Source organism: Corvus cornix, chromosome 1A (assembly GCF_000738735.6).
Source record: "Corvus cornix cornix isolate S_Up_H32 chromosome 1A, ASM73873v5, whole genome shotgun sequence".
NCBI classification, from domain to species: Eukaryota; Metazoa; Chordata; class Aves; order Passeriformes; family Corvidae; genus Corvus; species Corvus cornix.
This window is the reverse complement of record NC_047057.1, coordinates 53841273-53862259: the sequence shown is the minus strand read 5'-3', so window position 1 is coordinate 53862259 and position 20987 is coordinate 53841273. Positions and strand designations below refer to the sequence as shown.

Sequence of the window (20987 nt, the reverse complement as noted above, 5' to 3'; positions counted from 1 at the left end):
TTTTTTAAGAGAAGTCTTTATTATATATGCAACTATTACATTCCATGTTTGATTTCACTCATAAATAATTTCTTTCCTATGACTAATAAAAAATTGTTCCTTGACTGTCAAAAAATGAAAATGCTCTGGATATAATTGTGTTGTGAAAACTACACAATGATTACTGAAATCTCCTAAAAAATTTAAAAGTAAGACTTAAAAGAAAAATCACACACTATAAAAGTATATATGCAGATTTACATGTACAGGTTAGCAATTAAAAGGTAATAAATCTATCACACAATAATGCATCAAAAGTAAGTAAAAGAAATCAAAACTCTCCTCCTTATTCATGCCAAAATAAAGACTGAATTATAAAGTTCTCATATAGTAAAGCTGCCTTCTGAGACTAACACATTCTTTCCAATTCAGGATGCAGAAAAATTAATTTGCTACACAGGCAAATTGCTCTACTACCATCTAGGTACACTAATGTTTTCCCTTGTGATTTACAGAGGCAAATTTCAGATGTTCAACTCTCTGAGACGATGGTTATATCCTAATCAGTTGTGGGAAAACTCAAAGTACAACTATGCTAGAAGAAATTAAAATATATAGCTATTAAAATATGTTGGGGTTTTTTATGGCTGTTTTTGTTGTTGGTTTGTTTGTTTTTTTTTTTGAGGAGGAATGGTTTCTTGTTGGTTTTTCCATATTTTCCAAAACAATTTACAGTAAAAGCTCTCTGAAAAACCTGAAAGTCTGTCATTCAATTTACCTTACTAACAGATAAAAAAGGGATGGTTTGGGGAATGTATTGCATAAACTTAATTTTCATCTCCCAGACAACTGGCATTCATTAAGTTCTAAATTAAATTTTCTCATATATGTTTCTCATATTCCTTGATACCTATGTATTCCCTCCAGATAGCAAATACTTTTAAAGTATGCACAGCCAAAGAGTAAGAAATATTAGGACAGGCTTGTGTTACCTGTAAAAAGTATTGTTTCTAACCACCTGCAAAGTAAAGTTTTTTGATATAAAGTATTTCCAATTTTCAGGTGTTTTCGGAATTAATTTGTAGAACTTTCATTCTTCAAGGTGCATAAAAATGGGATAGTCTGCTGACATGTTAGTTATTACCCAGTAACTTCTGAAATGCAAATACTTAGAAGATATCTCACAATGTTTTGTATAAGCACGCAATGAAAATGGAGACGAAAGTGGCTCTATCTGGTAACTGCACCTTAGCTCATTTCTGTTGCATATTCAGAAGCATAAAATTGTTTAAGATATTATCTCTTTTTCTGCACAAAAGGAACTCGGTTACTCGCAAATTGCAAATCCTGAGCCAAATTCAACATGCTGTGATGCTGTAAGAGGATTTGCAAATTTTAACCGTCCCATTCATGAGAAAACACAACAATCAACTTGAGTATCCAGACTGAAGCACGGGCACACTTGGGCTTAGTTATTTTATTCAGAACTTTGGTACATCAAAGAGACATCTAAATCTCAAGTAGTCTGCAAGTTTCCTGAAACAACAAAATGATTTATTTATTTTCAAAAAGCAGAGATGCAATTTAACCCAGCCAACCATAGAATTAAAAATAATTATTCATCTCAAGGAATGTATTTTAATGTGTTTAAAATGGAAAAAACAGTTGTGAAATATGTCTGGCCACCAGCTGTAAAGTAGACTATAAATGCCTTTCTGCTTAAAAACTATTTTAATATTTTGAACAAATATTTGTAGTTATTGTTAATAGGGGTGGGAACCTTTGAGGTTGCTCAAATTCCAGACCAGTATTTCTTAAACTAAAGTATTTATGGCTCCACAGTGTAAGACATGATTAAAGTCATTTGTCTCATCTAAGAATAAGCAAACTATCTAGACAGGACTTAGATGAAATGTACTTAATGGTGCACAGGAAGCCTTAGATCTGACCATTTTGCAGTGAATACTGTTCAGGTGTTCAAGATACGGCAAGTGGCTCTGAAAAAACAGTGACAGCGTGAAATTCTGGACAAATTTAGAAACTGTCCTCAAATTTTGGCTGGACACATTCCCAGTGGAAAAGAATATTTCTTTCAGGTTTTCCTGTTGTTGTTTTCTCCCAGGATTTCTGTGCCATAGGAGCAACAAACTTCAAGGTAAAAGAAAATGAAATGGGAAAACCCTCAGTTTCTTTCGCTACTTAGGCTTACAATGAGAATTCCAAGGCCAAGAAAGCACTGGTAGAGAAAACTTTCTGCAACAGTAATATTTAAAACCACCTGTTAAGTGCCTTAACACACCTTTCATGTCAGTAAATGAGTGTCAACGGATGTGCTTTTTTAATTGCAGGACTTCCTAACCCCAGTTTACTACACTGTACTGACCAGCAATATCAAAAGGTGTCAGTAGAATTATGAATAACCCAGGAGAGGCTAATCTAACAGCAACTCAAAAATTACCAACCTACAGTTTCCTTTTCCAGGAGGTGTACCATAAAACTCTGCATCCTCTACACAGAACATATTTTCTCTATATTATCCAATAGAAATGCATCTATCCTTAGAATTCTGAGTCAAGCTTGCCTCTCACTATCCCAGCCTCCTTGAAAGACTCTTTCCTTCCCTGCCTGCTCCAGCAGCCTCAGCTTTCCCTCTCTTACACCTGCCTAACTCTTCAAAGACCTTTTGACCTGTCAGCTAAACCTCCAGGGCTATATGGCTTTTGGCTAGTTCTTTTCCCATAAAGACAGTTCAAAAGAATGCATGGGCATTGCCTTAATCGGTTTGGGTACACCTGCCTAAGAAGAAAAAAAAACAATCTTCTTCTCTTAGGAAGCAAATCCAGGAGGTTACCAGAAAAGGACTACTATAAGAAAAGTTACAGGTGTAAAGCAGAAAAAAGCTGAAGATCAACATGTCTGCCTTGCCTTTTAGGTATCTGGAAATCAAAATGGAAACACACAAAAGTTAGGTGGAAGTACTTGCAATTTTGAGCTAATACAAAGGCAAGGAACAGGCAGGGAAATGTAATGGCTGAAGTGTAAAAATTAATTTGCAGTTAGCAAGGAACACAAGTGGTAACATAGAAATGTTTCATGTTAAAAGCAAGAAGAAAGGATATAGTGGGCCTTAATGAGAAAGTAGAGCAAGCAACATGCTCCACTGAAGATTGAAATACTCAGTTCCTTTTGCCTACTGCCTTCATAAAAATGGTGATACCTGATCACAAGTAGGTATGTACTAGGGCCTGGGGGTTAAGTTAAATTTACTGCCTCTAGAGAGCTAAATGAACAATCCATGAAGTATTAGTGATCATTTTTGCTAACTGATTATTTTGGAGGTTAGAGAATATCTGAGGGATGTAATAGAGAAAACAGAAAATATATCTTTAAAGTGGTCAAAAAGGATGATACAGAGAATCTGTATATCAGTGAAATTTATATTCCTACATAAGAATTAGAACAAATTATTAAAAAGACAATTTATAAGCATCCAGAAGACATGAAAGCTGTAAAACAAGGGCTAACATGAATTTGCCAAGAACATGCTTCTGTCAAAGCCTGCAACTGAACAGCTTGTGTAATGTTTGCAGCAATAGATCTACTAACTCTCAACCACAGGAAAGCTTATCAAAATGTTTGGTGCTATCCACTGTACCCAGTGTTACATTTCCATTAACAATGTCTGGAAAATTAATTATATCAGAGTAATGTGGTTCAAAACTAAAACCCCATGACCATATTAACATCTTATTATCAAGGTGGAAAAGAAGTGGCCATAATTCATTTAATCTATAGCTTAGAAAACGGAATAGAACATGCTCGTGGAATTTGCAAGGGCCAACTTAAGTCAAAACAGAATCCTCTTGTTCATTGGAGAAATGGTTTTAATAACAATACATGAAAGTGCAAATTAATGTAAGAAATCAAATGGAAAAATATGAAAAGAGGAAAGAACAGCTAGACAGCAATATTGTGGGGACAGATCTGGTGATTATAGTTATTGCAAGCTAAACAGGCATCAACCCTGGGGTACTGTACTAGGAAAGAAAAGCATTTTCAAACTGCACCAGTCTAATCAGTTATTAACTGTTCTTCTAAAATTTGCCTTGTTCTTATCATTAGAAGATAGAACCCTAAACTTAAGGACGAAATTTTCAAAAATTCATTCCTACACATCTGAAAGGTGCATACCAATCATCAGAAACAACACACATTTTTCTTGAGAAATTTATTTACTTGCTTGTAGCATGCTTCTTAGTCTTTATATCTATCTACATTACATGTCAATAGTAAATTATTGTTTGAAAATTTGTCCTTGGAATTCAGAAAAAAATCCTTTGAGATAAAACTTCAACTACATTTTTCCCAGCCATAACTGCTTCAATATAATACTTGATAATTTAATATTTGAATATACTCCTTCAATATTTATACTTTCAGTTTCTTAAATCATACTTGAGGTTTCTACTTCTCACATTCTCTATCATGTTTTAATGGTTGTTGTAAAAACAGGAAGCACTTCTTAGGTGTTCAAATAAACAGCTGTTGACATCAAAATCAAAACTTGAAATTAATGTACCAGATACTAATTAGCACAAGAGAAATTTACCGTAATAGACAATTCTCAAAACAAGGTATATCAATTGATACAGAGTAGCAATTAATCCTGTCAGAGTCTTACCATTAATTACGGGGGTATAAACAACAATTCCAACCAAGTTAGGATCAGATACAGTTGTGTCCAGAATAAGGCCACCAATACTGAAAAAAAAAAGTACAGTATTTGGAATAAGGCAAGCAGGACCATTAAACAGCATTTAAAAATTTTTATAGCAATGTGACTTAGATCATCTTCAAGCCACAATTTTAATCTCATCTTTCCCCTGAGCCATTACCTCATTCTGAGCTACAGACTAACATCCCTATAGCTATTCATTTATTAAAACTGGCTTCTTGTATAACAAAGACCACAGAGTATTAGCCAATTCCTCTACTTTTAAGATTCATAACTTTCATTGGATTAAATAATCTCTTAGACCAGTGCTAAAATTCTAAAGCCTAAATTCTAGAGTCTCCTAATTATCCCTCTTAAGTACAATCAAGTAAGAAATACAGAGATATGGGATGACTATCAAGATGCTTCCATGCAGCAAGACAAAGAGACCTACCTGCTTATAATCATGGCAGTTATAACAGGCTCCCATCCTGAATGGAGGACAGTTCTGGTAGCTGGGTGTTTGGCAGCTATGACAATCCCCATCGGAGTCAGAGCCAAAAAAAAGGCACCAACCAAAGGAGATACATAGTAATATGTCTCTAAAACAATAATAAAGAAAAAGAAAACAAGCCCCTTTTACTTTCCAAATATTCCTGTATGTTTCTCCTAACTTAGAATTGTAAAATAAATTATGAACTATGCCATACAAGTGAGGAATTTAATAGTCTTCATTACTATTACACCTGAAGTTTCAACCACTGCATGAAACAACATGGTTTATATCTGCCATCTGGATCATTGTCTCTCATCTTCTCAAGGACATCTGTACAAAGAAAAAATTCTGAAGATGATTTTTGTAAAATGCTTTATGATAAAAACACAGTAAGAATGTAGAATATAAAACATTATTTTGCAACTGAAGAATAATTTTTAAAAGAAACTGAATATAATGAAAATGCATTTTGTTTATACCCAGATTCTTAGCATATGTACACTCCCTTCTTCCCAAAGCAGGTAATGTGGTAATCTTTCCAGAAATAGCATATCTAAAATTATGCAAGCACAATGTGCAACACTGAGACATTTATATCAGTAGCTCAGTTGTTTCATAGCCAGTCTGAGTCTGAAAATTAACAGGCAATTCTGCTGCTTGCACCTATCCATGAGAATTTCATCCTATTTCATAGGAATACAACTGCAAACACTGGTGAGTACCATCATAAAGCTGAGACTGTAAAGCAAACTGTAAAGCTGCTTCCACAGAAAGAACACTATTTTTTTCTGATTACTTGGTTTTATAATCCCATCCTCAAAGAAGCTACTACAGTGATCCAAGACTTCCTAATTCAACAGTGAGGTGAATAATAGAAAATTTATCCTAATAGCAAATATATATGTGTAAACTGTGCAAATATTCCACTTCTAAATATTTGTTTTATGAGAAGTGTGCTCATGTATCTTATGTTAAAATACATTTTGTTGAAAACTTCAAAATTTAGACAATTCTTACAGCAAAATATATTTTAAATTAACAGGCTGAAATAATTAATATAGATCACACAAATGCTTTACCAAAGAGTAGTAGTTGGTATATAAAAAGTATTGTCACCTATGCATTATGGCTTATTACAATGGCTGCAAATCCAAGCAATTACTACTTCAAGGTTACCTTAGCGGATCTCCTGAAAGAATTGATGTCCAATTTTTAGAAGTTACTACCCTTCTGCATTGAGTAACAACCTCTACAGCAGAGCCAGCAGAAAATGAAGTTATGTTTTCCTGGGCAAACTGAAATTAGAAAGCTATTAAAATGAGAACAAGACAAAGCCCAAAAGAGAAGTAATTTTTTCCTTTCCTTATCTAATTATTCTACAGTGTATTATTTCCCTCTTCCTTTGTGGGGCCTTTTTTTCCTCCTTTCACTTCATTCTGCAACCTAAGAGCTGGACCAGAGAGAATACTCAGCTTCAGTCTAACTCTTTGGAACAGTGAGGGACTTTTTTTTTTTTTAATCTATGGGAGACTCTTCTTGTAGAACATCTTACTATAGCAACCTAAAAAGATTAACCCTGAGATGCATCTGTAAAGGAAGGGTAGGTATCTTCCTCTTCATATTTAATTCACAGAAGAAGCAAATGCATGCTACAATAGCTGGAAATGGGAAGAGAAAATAAATGGCTTCTCTTTTAGGGCTTACTTCACTCCATTTTTGATAGATTTATAGCAGGTAGCTTACATGGGAAAAGGAATCTTGCTCAAATAATGCAGCCTCTAGTAGAAATTAGAGGTAAACTGGAAATATACTACTTCAAAACAACTGGTAGGAACCTGAAAACAATAATGTGAATCACACAGCTTGCCTTCTCAACCCAGATTCAACATATCCGGGAGCTAAATACACATTCTGTGAGAAAAATGGAAAGCTTTAAAGAAATTTTCAGATCATTACTGACAAATGACAGGCATAACGGACCTCCACATTTACTGGGTATTCCTTAATTTACTGGGTGTTCCTATTCCAGAGTACTTCTCGTGTTCTGTTGGAGGAAAGGTGCCAGGTCCCAGCGACGGTCCTGGGGAGCCCTCTAGTGCTTTCCCCCAGCAATTTAACAAAGATTCACAGACACAGCGCCTTTTACGGAGTTGTTAAGAACTGTTGACCTTTTACTGTTTAAATCTCCGTGTTTGATAACTTTGCCACTATTTTTAAAGCACTCTAATGAACCTTTAAGAAGTTATATACATGATGGTGGCCAAACAAGGTGCTTCATTCGGTCCCGGCATAGGTAAAAATCCTACAGTCCTTCCCCTGTCTCTTCAGGGTATGACATAAAGTAATGTATCAAACCAAAGGCTGCACACCTCTGTTAACAGACAAACATAAAGCTTGTACACAAATAATTTTCATCCTTCCAGACTTCTTGTTTGAAAATAACTCATGCCATGCAGAGAACAGACAGAAATGTATTTTGCTCCAGATCATTTCATTAGTTAGGCTGATACAGGGAAAATAGTTAATTCTGAACACAGTTCAGAAGGGAATGCCACCAGTTTCATTACTACCCTACAAACCACAGGTTTCTTTTTAATATTCCCATTGGGATTCTTATTTTAGCACTGAGAAAGGAGGGAAACAACAGAAGGAGAAAGAACATTCTTAAGAACATTTGTGCTGGATGAGGCACAGTTCTCATCTAGCATATATCCTTTGTCACACTGTGGTCAACAGTTCAGGCTTATGGAGAGAAGAAAAGAAAAATTACACGTTTAGAGTGATGCTTCTTTCAGCGTGACCTGCCAGCTTCTGCTGTTGTTTGCATCAGGGATTTCATCTCTCAAGTCTCTGTCTGCATCTGTCTGTTCAATACTCCTCAATGGGTTCCTTTCTTACTAGTCTATCCAAAGTTTTCTAAAATCACTTTGGTCCTCTTCACACATCACAGCAGTAAGTTTCACATCCCACTCATGCATTGTATAAAAAAAATTCTTTAACTTTTTTAAACTTGTTGCCTAATCATTGTCTGAATGCCTCTTCCCTGACATTCACAACTTGATACACTTCCCCCGAGCTGAAGGTACTCCATACTCTTATTCCTTGTTACTATTTCATAGTTCAAATACATGCATCTTGGAAACCACCTATTTCCAAGGGCTTTGTGGCATGTTCTTTCTTTAGAAGGACTCTCTTGTTTCCAAAAAGAAATACAAAGACATTGAAAAAATACAAAGAGCAGAAGCAGTTGTTTTAGTGGTAACTAGATAATTACATACTTCACCAAAAGAGAAGTGTTTCCAGAAGACATTATAGACAGAAAATTTGGAGTAACTCTTAGAAGCACATTGATCCTTACCACTACACATGTGGGATCTGCCTTCCAACTGCAGTTGCAGAGAAAAATGTGAGTGGTCATGACAGCTATAAAAGCAGCAAAGGATCAGTTCAAACTGTACCCACTTCTTTTTTATTCCTCTGAGACACATTAGAACACCTGTGTCTGGAAATGTAAATTTCTGGAAATGTGTGAAAGGAAGAAGGAAGTCCAAGTTTCTTTACCCAACTTTTTTTTTTTTTTTGGGGGGGGTCGGAGTTGAGTGTTTTTTGTTTAGACTGGTAGATTTAAAAAACCAGCATCTTATAGGAGAAATTGAAATATTAGTAGTAATTACTTACTTCTTTAGAAAGAGAGAAACATAGAATCTGTAATTTACATAAAGCATAGGAAGCAGTACTAGATACAGTACAAAATAATATATGTTGTTTATTCGCAAATTACATATGTATCTACTATTAAAACACCAACACGTGCAACTAAGTTTTGCCTGTGGCCACACCTTGAAATTTTTTTTTTTTTAGAAAGGAAAGAAGTAGAAGAAGCTGTTCAAAAATGGTAAGACTCAGTATTACAATTTTCTGTCTTTGAGTCATGTGGGTTCCACTTATACAGGGGATACTAGAGAACTCTAACTGAGATTAGATGCTGACAACCACTTCCAGCTCCACGCCTACCCAGGTTGATAGTATATGCCAATAATCTTAGCTAACTCTCTCCTTCTGCCCAACTTCCCTGGCACATCACTGATAAGTATAAACCCTAATTTAGAACTGAATTTCAATCAAACATATCAATTGTTGGGGCCTGAAATCTGTTTTCAGCAGAATAACCCAATGTTCCAGTCTATTAAGATTTTGGGGCATAGCAATAAATCTAGATAAACAGACTCTAATGAAATAAACTCTAGTTATTATCCCAGCCGTAGCATTGGCTAGGGACACTAAATTTCATGAAAATAGAGGCTTCTTCTCTGTTTTTCTCATCAGAAGAAAAGAAAGAAGAGGTGCTAAAAAAAGATCATCAATTTTCACTGTAAATTTACAAACTTCCCTGAAAGAAGCATTTAAAGAAAGTATTTGAGAAATATGGGTATTAGAATAAAATATGAAAGATTTAAATATAGCTATGAAATAAACAATCCTATTTAAGTTTTAACAAAACCACAGAAAATACAAAAGAAATACTTCTTTGCACACTGATACATCTAAGCTGACATCATGTTAACACTTTCTAAATATGAAAGTTCAAATACCAAAAAAGTAACTGCAAGTCACACCATGGTAGCCTGAGTCATATTCGATGCTTTTTCTGGCTGATGTTCTAATACTTACATATGAAAAGTTTGGACAATGAGCACAGCTGTAAAGACTAGATGTGATGACATCAGCATCTCTGGTAAGTTATGGACAACACAATATTTTATCTGTCTACATTTGTCTACAATTCTCTTTTAAAACACGATAAACTTTTAATAGTTTCTATGGAATGAGTTAGTTGCAGCAATGATTTCATTTTGAATAAGGTTCTTAACATTCTTTTTCCCGCTGTGAGAAAATGTTTTCACATTTTTGTTTCTTCATTACCACCGTTTGCAATCCACATGTAGGTATGTACTGTGTTATTGTCAAAGTCTTTCAGGTATTCCTAGATTGTTCCAAAGTTCAGGTTAGTGTACAAAACCAAAAACATGTTTTGTTTTATAAAAATAAAAAGGGAAAACCAAAAAATAAACAAAAGGGAAAGAAAAACACAAAAAACCAAAATGGAAAAAAGAAATCATGGCATAATGTTGCACTCTTAAGATTTACCATTTAGCGGTATAAATGCTGACAAAAAAGTCAGTCAGACTAAAAGGTTTGCTGAACCTCTCCCTCCAGCCTTCTTCCCACCCTCCTAACCCAAGAGAGGTTCCTGGGGAGTCATACAGATTTCAAAGCACACTTACCAAGGCAAGTATACAGACCCTGGCTTATCCATGCTAGTATAGCAAGGGTGATGAGATCACCAAAACTTGCTGCTATAGGAGTGGCAACATTGTCAGGATTGATACCAGTCTTCTTAGATCCAACAATAACTCCAACCATTATTACTCCTAAATTCAACAAAGAAGACAGTACAGTAACTGTATCCACTGCTGTAATTCCACAGAAAATTTCAAACTCAATAAATAAGAAGTCAGTGCTTTTTTCCCAGAATGATTGTTCTTCCCACCTGATTAATGACTGTGTTTTTAAGTTTTAGCCATTTTGAAAAATGGACATATACATTTTAAAAAAACAGAGTGAGCACACACACACAAAAAATCAAGAATCATCTGTACAATAAACTACTTTGCTAATGACTAGAATTAGCACTATTGAAATTGTAAAGCAACTATTTCCTGAAGAAAAAAATATGAAGTGTATTATTTTCCAACCCTGGTAACTTCCACTGACTGAAATTTCAATCAACCTAGGCTGAAAATAATGTAAGATTAAATATTTTGACATCTGATATTGTGCAAGACTATCAAGGAGTTAGCACCAAGAAGCTACACAATAAGTTAAACCCAAGACAACATATAAAAAATATTACTTGCTACACATTTGAAAAAAATTAATTAAAGGTGTTAATTTCTAATTTTTCCTATAAACAGCAACACTAACTTTTGAAGAGTAATCTCCCTGCAAAATGCAAGTGGCTACTAAAAATAAAATTGGCATTGTTACTAACAGTCTTTGGCACAATCTGAGTAATTTCCCTCTCATTACATATTATATGTAAGAGCTTCAACTGTATATGCCATCCTTTATGTTATATCATGTATGGTAGCTACATTAAGAGTTCACTTTCAGAGAAACTGACTAAGGAGTTATACACCAGGAAATTCTCAAAAGAAAGAACTGCAATGATCCTGTAAGATCACAATATTTCACAAGCGCCTGGTTCATGTGTAGGAGAACGAAGCTTAGAAAGTAATTTCCTGCACTGGCCCATCACCAGGACAAAAACCAAAGTTTCTCCTCATGTCCAAATCATACATGGGAAGTGTAGAAAATGCACTCGTTTCCCAGTTCTCTTGCTGCCCTTAATTCTGCACATGATCAAACTCAGTAACTTTCTAGTCACTAGAAAACATGTGTGCTCTTAATTCCATGCAAAACTTCAACAATTTTGTATTTTCCACATAAGTAAGCATATCAAAGCAGTAAAACAAGGAAGTTACGCATTTTACTTGACTTACTATTCTTAAGACTGCTGACTGTACTTTCATTAAGAACATGTCACAAGTAGAGGTACTTTCCAGCTCTCCTTCACACCCATTAAGTACAATCTTTTATGGTTAAATGTTTCCTGACAATTAGGAAGAGAATATTAAATTCATCATGCCATATTGCTCCAGACAGACACTGCCACTGTTTGTAGAGCTGGACTTGAACTTGGTCCAAACCCTTCAAATAATGAGCCTAATTGTTCACTTCAGACAAAAAGCAGAGCACAAACTAACACACAAGCAGCATGGGCAACCTGGAACTTTGAATTCAGCTAAGCTAACATCCGGGATCACCTGAGTTTAATTATAAATAAGTGTTACCTGCTAAGTACTAAGAATATATTTCGTACATTAATGAATATAGAAAGCAGGGGGAAAAGTTCTCCATCATATTAAGTGAAATCTAAAACCAATACTTTTTTGCTTAGATATGTTCAGGAGGTCATGCCAATCAAAAGCTTTCCAAAGACTGTGACAGGAGAGGAATGCAATATGCCCACCTATACGGAAACTGCAAAAGGGCATCTTATCCTCAGCTGGTTTGCAGATGTATTATTCCTGGCTGGATTTCAATTTTGAAGGAATATCAACATATACACATTCAGCATCCACAGAAAAAAAAATAACTGCAAAAAGTAGCACATATACCCCCTTTACCTTGTAAAAGGGAAGCTATGAAGGCAGTTGCTACACTGCTAGAACACAAAAGGACTGAGTGATCAAAGCGGTATTTGCCCTCTGGAATCCAGCCCAATATAACTGCTGCCACTGCTGCCAGAAAACCAACTACTGTTGCCTGAACCTGGAAAAGAAAGCAAATTCTTAAAACAATTGACAGACTTAGAAGGACCACAGAATCATTTTCTGTTAGCCTTTCCTCCTACCTACATTAACATGCCAGGTATAACAGAAGCACGCTCATCCATTTTGTAGAGAGGATGACAACTTTGGATAATTAAGAAAAATCTTAGACCAGCAGAAAAGGCTTTACCAGCATTTGTCATACTGCAGAATAGCAAAAGTAAAATCAGGGAGAGGAGTTCAGGATTTACGAGAAGCCAATTCCTTAAGAAGCTTCTAAACCACTTAAAGTAGTGAAGTCACAACATAAATATTTAACCTAATTTTTGAGCGTGTTACATTGTAACTTCTGAATAAGACATAGCTCTCAATCTTAAGAAACAACTGCTTTGGAGGACATGCACACTTTTCCTCAAATGACCCAGCTATTTAAAATATTGGTTTTTATCCAAAAGCTCTATCACACACTTCCTTTAAACATTGAATCCAACGCAAAATCAGTACTAGAAACATTTGAAAGGTCAGATTTAAAAGGTTTTGCCAAATCTGAAATTTTTCTCTAATCATCCTCAGATCCTTTCCCAGAAAAAATTATAAAGGAAATATACCCTTGGTACAGTCAAAAATAAGACTTTACATCTTCTAATAAATACAAGCTCACATTTTTTCAGAGAAGAGCCAGTGTAGTAGAGCTAGTTTCCCATTAACACTTTTCATCTCCATACTTACCAATGTTTGTGATTAAACTTTTTCAATAACTTCCCTCACTTACAAGAATTAATCAAATAAACCCATTATATTTACCTGCTTTAAGGCCAAATTGCCAATTATTAGGTTCCATTTCTCAATGGGAGAATCCATTTTTCCAATATTTACCTATCAAAATTAGAAAAGAAATTCAGACATTTGGGTTTAAAATGGTATTATTTGAAATTGCCCACAAATAATTCAGCTAATGAAGTAAAACATTTTGATTAAAAACAAGCTATATTTTTAAAAAGTCAAACATTGCTTTTGATTTTAAATCATACTTACAGTATCTTTCCAAAAGCAGCTAAACTTGATGCAGTTTTACATAGTAACTTGTTTAACATTAGCTTGCTCTGCAAGATATACCATCCACCTACATTCCTGTAACGTCCAAGCACCACCAGGGATTAGATCAGTGGCTGGAAGATCCCTTTAGACTGAGCTTGTTTTTATGGCACTTAAATTCTGAAAATAAAAAATGCTAAAATCCAATACTGTTTAGCATTCTAACTTTTCATTTATGCAATACAGCTAGAGATCTCAGATGCTATAAATGATGTAAGTCCAGTATTAAGGTAGTAGCTGAAAGATAGCAAGTAAGTTATTCTAAGAGATTTAAAAGTAGATATATGTATGTATATATACTTATATTTCCTACTTTTGCCTTTTTTTTTGAGTTAGAGGACAAGATCTGACAAACAATACAAACCACTGCAGTATGACTGTGTTTAAAATAACTTTCTTTTTGAGATAACAGACTTATAATTTTTTACGTGTTGAGCATAAATTTTAGTGGCTTTTCCCATACAATACCAATTTATAAGATAACATACTTCTCAAAAAACAGAAGGACTTCATGCTTATATTTTTCATCTTTTGATAATTTCTTTTCAGTAGATTTCAATTCAATTTCTTTTCCATTTTGTTTCATTTTGTGATAGTAGTGACTTGCAAGGAACAAAGTATTAAAAGAAATGCTAATTTAAAAACAGAAATATAATAAGACACTTTATCTTAATCACACTATAAATATTTTATAATGTTCAAACTACAGTCAAAGCTCTGCAAATACGTCCATTAAGTTTAAGTAGAAAAGCAGTTGTTTCAGGAACTACTGATAATGATCTCCTCTGCACCCTTCTTAAGTATATAAATGTTCAATGAACAAAATGGCAGAGTTTCACTTTTTCTCTCCTTTGAAAAAGTTTTGGAAAAGTATCCAAAAAAATTAACAGTATTATTTAACAGTATTACTTTTAAAAAGTAATCTTGCAAAGTGCTTAATCTGGCCTAAAGGTGAGCTACTGCCAAATGCCACAGCTCTTCCTTCCCCTGCTGTCACCTACATATTCACATTTTCTTTCTTGAACCAGATCCACCAGCTCCATCAGAAAGTTCACGGCAACATAAATCTGCTGGTTTGATGGAAAACACTTTTTCCAGGGAGCAAAAAGGGGTTATCTGCTATGAAATGATCTGATCCATTACATCCAACCATGCAACCATGCACAAGTGCTCTCAGGGTTTGGTAGGGAGAAAGAGCAGGACCACTCCTTGCAGGTGCAGATTTCCACAAACTGGGATCAAGTTTATTGTGACACTGTGAAATAGATGGACCTAAACAAAAGGTTTGTAAAATCACACTGCTAATGCCTAACCCTGATAACACACAGCCAGAACAAGAGTCTGCACAAGTTTACAGGACTGAATAAGTAGTGTTTTGGGGTTGGTTATGAGTCATTTTTTGGGGTATTTTTTTGTTGTTGCTCTTTAAAAATGAAACAGGAATAGAGAGAAAGGACAGCAATGTGAATTGAGACAATGAGAATGACCCAGAGAACAGAACAAAGCTGAAGAACTGAAGGACACAAACCACAATATAAGTATTGTGCTTGAATGGACAGTTGACCTCAGGGCACCTCCCACAGTTATGCCAGCACAGCAGTGGGCAGAGGGAGAAGGGTTTACAGAGGTAAATCTCCAGAAGCACCTTTTTGCTCTTTGTTGTCGGTATTCTACATATGAAGTAACTTCTGGTGGGATAAAAATTAATGTTTTAAAAACAGTAGGCAGTAAGATTGCCAGGGTATGGAGAGTTTACACTAACACCAAAGTGAAGTATGCCCGGAGGCAGATGAAAAACACAGTCTTGAGACAGATTTAGTGAAATAACTGATTCTAAAGTGGATGGGAAAGTGTGAATGACCAGTAAGAAGCAGCTAAAGGAGAAATTTGGGCAACAAGATGAATGAAAGTGACCAGACAACACTTGAAACCAGATGTACTATGGGTAAGAAACTTGCTAAGAAGACACTACTCTTTGACTGACCACGTAACTAAAAATAAAGTAAAGATAATTAGTTTACAGCCCCAAGAGCACAGACGTGTCTGCAAATTCAGATGCAATTACAAGCTAAGTGAGCAAGCAGGGCATGAATTAACTGCAATGCTGAACTCATGTCAGAAATTTCCTCTTCAAAAGGTAAAGCTGGTCACAGGGGCACAGTCTTGCATTTACTTTAAAAACAAATGTCTGGTGGGCAGCCAGATTTAGCCAAGGCAGACCAATGGCAATTTCTGGTACTGGGATGACAGGAAGCCTTCATGGCATGCTTGAATAAAAACGTCTGAAGCATCAGCTGATTTATGTCTTGGTGAGGCTTAATGACACTGGTAAGAGGCACTGGTAACACTCCTCAAACTAAGCCTTCTCAGTATTGAATTGTTTGAGTCTTGGTAGAGCTTGGGGTTCAAATGGCCAAACTGCCTCTGAAAAACCACATTCGAGATATCTACATGTTGAAGAATACATTTAGTGCATCCTTAATGTACAGATCATGTTATCACTGTTACTGGGATACTTTTAAGAGTGCCATTTTGGGCTGGGGAGAGTGGCCTGAAACTCATGATGCCAACTTTGGTTTACCCACTGGACATGCAGCCTGTGCTGGCGGAAACTCCAGTGTCCTTCATCTGTGTGCATGAGAGGGGGACTGGCTCCTGTTTTAGTAAGAGCTGATGGATAGTAAGAACCAAGGTCAGGAGTCACAGTGCAGAAAAAGGGTCTGCGTGACCCTTTTCCAAATGTCCCCTGAGAGCTGTGATGTTCACAAATGTGATGGCACTGGTGAGGGTTGGGAATTCAGCAATGGACTGACCCAGACAAGTTCTGGATTTGTGATCTGGCAAAGGTCATAAGCTCAACTGAGACAAAGAATTAAAGATCACATTAACTGAAGCAGAAGTGGTGAAGCATATTCTGACCTTCTTTCTCTTAAGCCTTCAGTAAGGCACTGGTACATCTTGGACTTGGTATATTTTTCACTATGCAATACAAGCATTTTTAATCCTCAGGCTATGAACTGTACTAGTCAGAAACAAATTAAGCAACACATCAACAAAAATCAAAAGGTAAACTAATAGAAAAAAGCATTCATGCCTGACAGTAAAGGCAGTAAAGTCTAAACACAAAATGCTGTTAAGAAACAGTAAGAATACTCAGAAAAGCAAGAGCAATCAAACAGAAAACAAGACTGAATGGCTAAGGATGACGTTGATAGAGATACAATAGAACATATCAATTCTTATGTATGAAAGTAATCAATTTCTGTAATGGGCATGACACAAGCAAACCTTCACAGGACTGCCAAGGCTCTGTCCATCACAGTATGCATTCAGGCAACAACTCAATATAATGTGGCAATGACATTTATTAATGATGGAACACTGGCAGACCTTGTCAATACAAAGCACTGTAGTAACATACAAAAACTGAATGTCCTTGAAGGTTACAGCAGCAAAAACATAAAATTCAACAGGAGAAATGCAAGGTCATGCACTTATAGACTAATAATATTTCTGCCAGAAGATGGGAGTGACAGCTGGAAATGAACAAAGGCATAAATAAAAGGACAGTCATTGATCACAGAGTGACTGAGAGGTCTAGACCTGACCCTTCCAGGCAAGTAAGTACATAAAACCCTAGAAAGTTTCAAGAGCAATATTCTACAAAGACATAGTAAAATCTCATCTGGAGTTCTGTACACCTTTGACCAGACGTACTAGAAAAATTCATTCAAGTAGGAAGAGGCAGAGAGTGGGGACCTTGCTGGAGAACTGAAGCACTGCATTAGGCAGTCTTAGAGATACCCAGTGCAGCTATCAGAAATAGTCTAGCCACGTTATTAGACTGATTATTCACACACACACAAAAGATATACAAGAAGGCAATCTGGCTTACTTAGACTAGAAAAATGAAGGGGTAGAATATCCCCTGAAATGTAAAAAACAGCTATAAGAAATACATGAGAAAGAACACACAGAAAAAACTTAGTTACTGCTACATTACAGTGTTGACACATACAAAAAATAAGCAGACACAAAAAACCCCAAAACAACCTCAGCACAACAAAAATAAATAAATCTATTTAGCCAGAAAGCTAAAAAAAAAAAGTTTCCTGCAGTTTGATCAAAAGAGGTCTCGAATAGCAATGTCACCAATGCTTTATTTTGGTGCCAAACATACGGTCTTTAGAAAAACGTTTTCTTAGACTATTCAAAATCCCTCAAGGTCAAAGAGATCTCTCAACCTTACACAATACACCTGTAAATCTCAAAAATCTACTTTGTCTGTTCTGAATGATGAGTAGGAAGAGACTTAAGAAGTGAAGTTTCAATGTATGGAGACAAGGGTCACCTTTTTAACTTTGCCAACTTAATAACAGATTTAAACTGCCCCATAACAGCCAGATTAATTCATAAAATAATATTAATTCATAAAAAAATACCTGTGCCTCAAAGATTTTTTTTCCTTTTTGAAATATTTTAAACATGTATCTGAAGAGTAAAAAGGAAGAGAAAGTTACTTACAGCAGTTGACAGCCGGGATGCCAAGGTCATTTCCAAATTTCCTTTGAGACCAAGAAGTGCAGGAACCAAGATAAAGACTTCAGTAACATTCTTGAACACATCCCAGTGCTATACAAAGTATACGGTGGGAAACATTTAATTGAAAAGTTCTCTTTAGACCATCCACAAAGTATGCAAAAAAATTCTGTAAATCATAACTTAGCCAGCTAAAAAAAATGTAATCGTTTTATATTAGACTTAAAATCTGAAGTCAAAACTGTTACCTATTTAGATAAAACAGATTTATGACTGCATATTACTGCTTCAAAGATGAGAAGACTATAAGCAAGAGATACAAAACCTGGCCTTAAATAAACACAGTTAAAAAAAGAAGTCATTAATTTGAAGTATTTGTTGCTCTTGAATTCTGCTCTTAATTTTCAATAATATTTTCATCTTTTCCCCCAGCTGTGTAGAAACCTCACATAAAACCAGCAAGGAATCAATTGTCATATTAACAGAGCCTGTAAGTAAAAAAAGCTTGCCTTTATTCTTTTACCTTTAAGTGTGAAATTTACAAGACCACAGCTTTCCAAAACCCAGACTTTTAGAAGAAAACTTAATTTTTTGTGCACCAAGTTCTCAGCACCGAAGTGCTGTGTTTCTTTGTATGTCTTGTCAACGCATGTATTTAATTCGTCATCATTTACCAATTTTAACTAAACTAACAAAGCTGTAAATTGCCTTTGTATTGAGGAATTTGCAATCATTTAAATGATTAATTTAATGAAAATAAAAGGATTCAATTAAAGCATCTCTACAAAGAATAAATTGGTAAGATGTACATGAACAAAGCACCAGACTGGTGTCAAATAGCCCACAAGCAGTAAAGTTTCTATGTCAAATTTTATTTTCCTTTTTCTTGAGGTAATGAAGTGTCTTTTCATTGCAACTGATTGAAGTTCAAGCTTCCTTGACTCTCTCAAGATTTTGAGTGACAAAGATTGTCATCTCTTGCTCCTATTTTAATTAACTTTGTAAACTCTTTAAAAGTGTAGCTAAAGAAAACCCTAAAGCTGAACAAAGCAAAACCAAACAAAAGGGGGGAAAATCCACACAGATTAATTTCTGTATTGTATTTCTGTTTAAATATTGTGGTAATTTCAAACCTTTTAAATAAGGCGTGCATAGTAGCAGAACCACGTGCAGACCTAATTACATCTCAATATTGCAGACATCTACAATGTCACATTAGAACTACAGACCTCACAGACTACCTGTTAAAAAAGAATCTTCCAAAGCAAATACCAACCTGTACAATATCCAAAACCATGCCAGCAGAAACAGTTCCGAATCCTGCTAGCAAAAAAGGTACGAGTATCTGCAGTGCCATAATACTACTTGATTCTTTGGGTTGTTTTCTTCTTCCTTCCACGATGATATCTTCATTACTGTCACTAGAGAGAGTGTCATCCTGCAACATGGCATCTGTTTCTGAAGTATCCATGCCACCACAGTAATTATAACTGGTAAAATCATCATATTTAGGGCTACAGCTAGATGGGCTGTGTCCATTGCTACCATGAAAGCTTGGTTCTGAGAAGTGATGGTACTCTGTGTGTTGTTCTGACCTGACATTAAAATTGTGTCCTGCTGGTTGCAATCCATCTTGCCAGACACCATTCACCTTTTTGTGTTTTTCCTCTTGGTTTATTTGGTAAACAACAGGAACCATACTTAAAAGCAGTCTCAAAAATTTATCAGACTGAATTGTATTAAGATTTACAGTCCAGTTTACAAAGCCTTCTCTGTCATGGACTTTGCTATTTGTTTTGGAGATGGTAGATCTGCCTTTCCAGTTAGTCATAGTGCTACAGAAGTACGGGTTGAAAAGCACTTTGTTCTTCAGATGTCAGCCAAGAAATCTTGTAGGTGAGTCTTGAAGCACCACACTTACATGTGGACCAAAATGTTCCTTTTCTGCATGGAAAAGTGTTTTTTCATTGCTCTCAGATCTTCAACAATTCCATAAGCAAGACTGAATCTGCAAAAAAGTAGAAAGCATATATTTAACTTTTAAAATATTTTAACTCTACAGAATACAAAAGATATTGGTTCGATTTTTCAGATCACAATCTTTTCTCCTTTCTCTTTACTGTGACTTAAGGTGAAGTTGTTTCTACTTTGACATTTCCATCATGGTAGGAAATTAAACAATGATATACTGACAATCTCAAGTCATTTCACATTCCCTTTATCAGAAGCCACTTCACCTTCCTTTTCTTTAATCTTCACGTGATAACCGCAGCAATTTACTAAAAGAACAGTTCTAATTTGACTCAAAGCTTTGCTGACTTTGGTATTTATTACTAAACTCCATAAATACAAGTAAATGATTAGCATAAACAGAGAAACAAAGGTCAGGGAGACTGCACCAACATGATGTAGGATAACACAATTCCACATGACTTTGTATCTATGCGAAGTTGTGGAAACATTATACAGGCTTCAGGAAATGAAAATATTCTAGAGCTGGAGGACTTTTAATCTGCATTTCCTAAGAAATTCAGCCTCCTATAATCATAGGAGGATGATCCTATGATCATCATTTTTTATGATTCCTATACTTCGCTTCCATCTGTTTCAATGCTTTTAAGTCCTCCAGTATTTCAAGAGCAATTTTAGATAGACTTTACAGTGAGTGGAGATGTCAAAGCTTTTAGCAACTAACAGCCTTGTAGGAGAACCAAGTTTGTGCCTTTGCTGTTAGGCATCTTCAAACATTACCTAGGATAACTCACTCCTC

The 20987-nt window shown here is 35.5% G+C and overlaps 1 protein-coding gene across 4 annotated transcripts in view; it reads right to left on the bottom strand.

Moving 5' to 3' along the window:
* The window catches only part of SLC41A2 (solute carrier family 41 member 2), a 65118-nt gene that overhangs the window by 38559 nt on the left and 5572 nt on the right, over positions 1-20987 (bottom strand). For all 4 annotated transcript variants that reach the window (XR_005604448.1, XR_005604446.1, XR_005604447.1 and 1 more), the window contains 7 exons: positions 19494-20225; positions 18203-18310; positions 13388-13459; positions 12440-12584; positions 10475-10621; positions 5148-5295; positions 4661-4740 (listed from right to left, as the gene is read on the bottom strand). Coding sequence is in view for 1 of the 4 variants with exons in the window: in XM_039570720.1 (XP_039426654.1) it covers positions 4661-4740; positions 5148-5295; positions 10475-10621; positions 12440-12584; positions 13388-13459; positions 18203-18310; positions 19494-20048 (1255 nt within the window). In the remaining 3 variants the exon portion in view is untranslated. The remainder of the gene's footprint in view (positions 1-4660; positions 4741-5147; positions 5296-10474; positions 10622-12439; positions 12585-13387; positions 13460-18202; positions 18311-19493; positions 20226-20987) is intronic.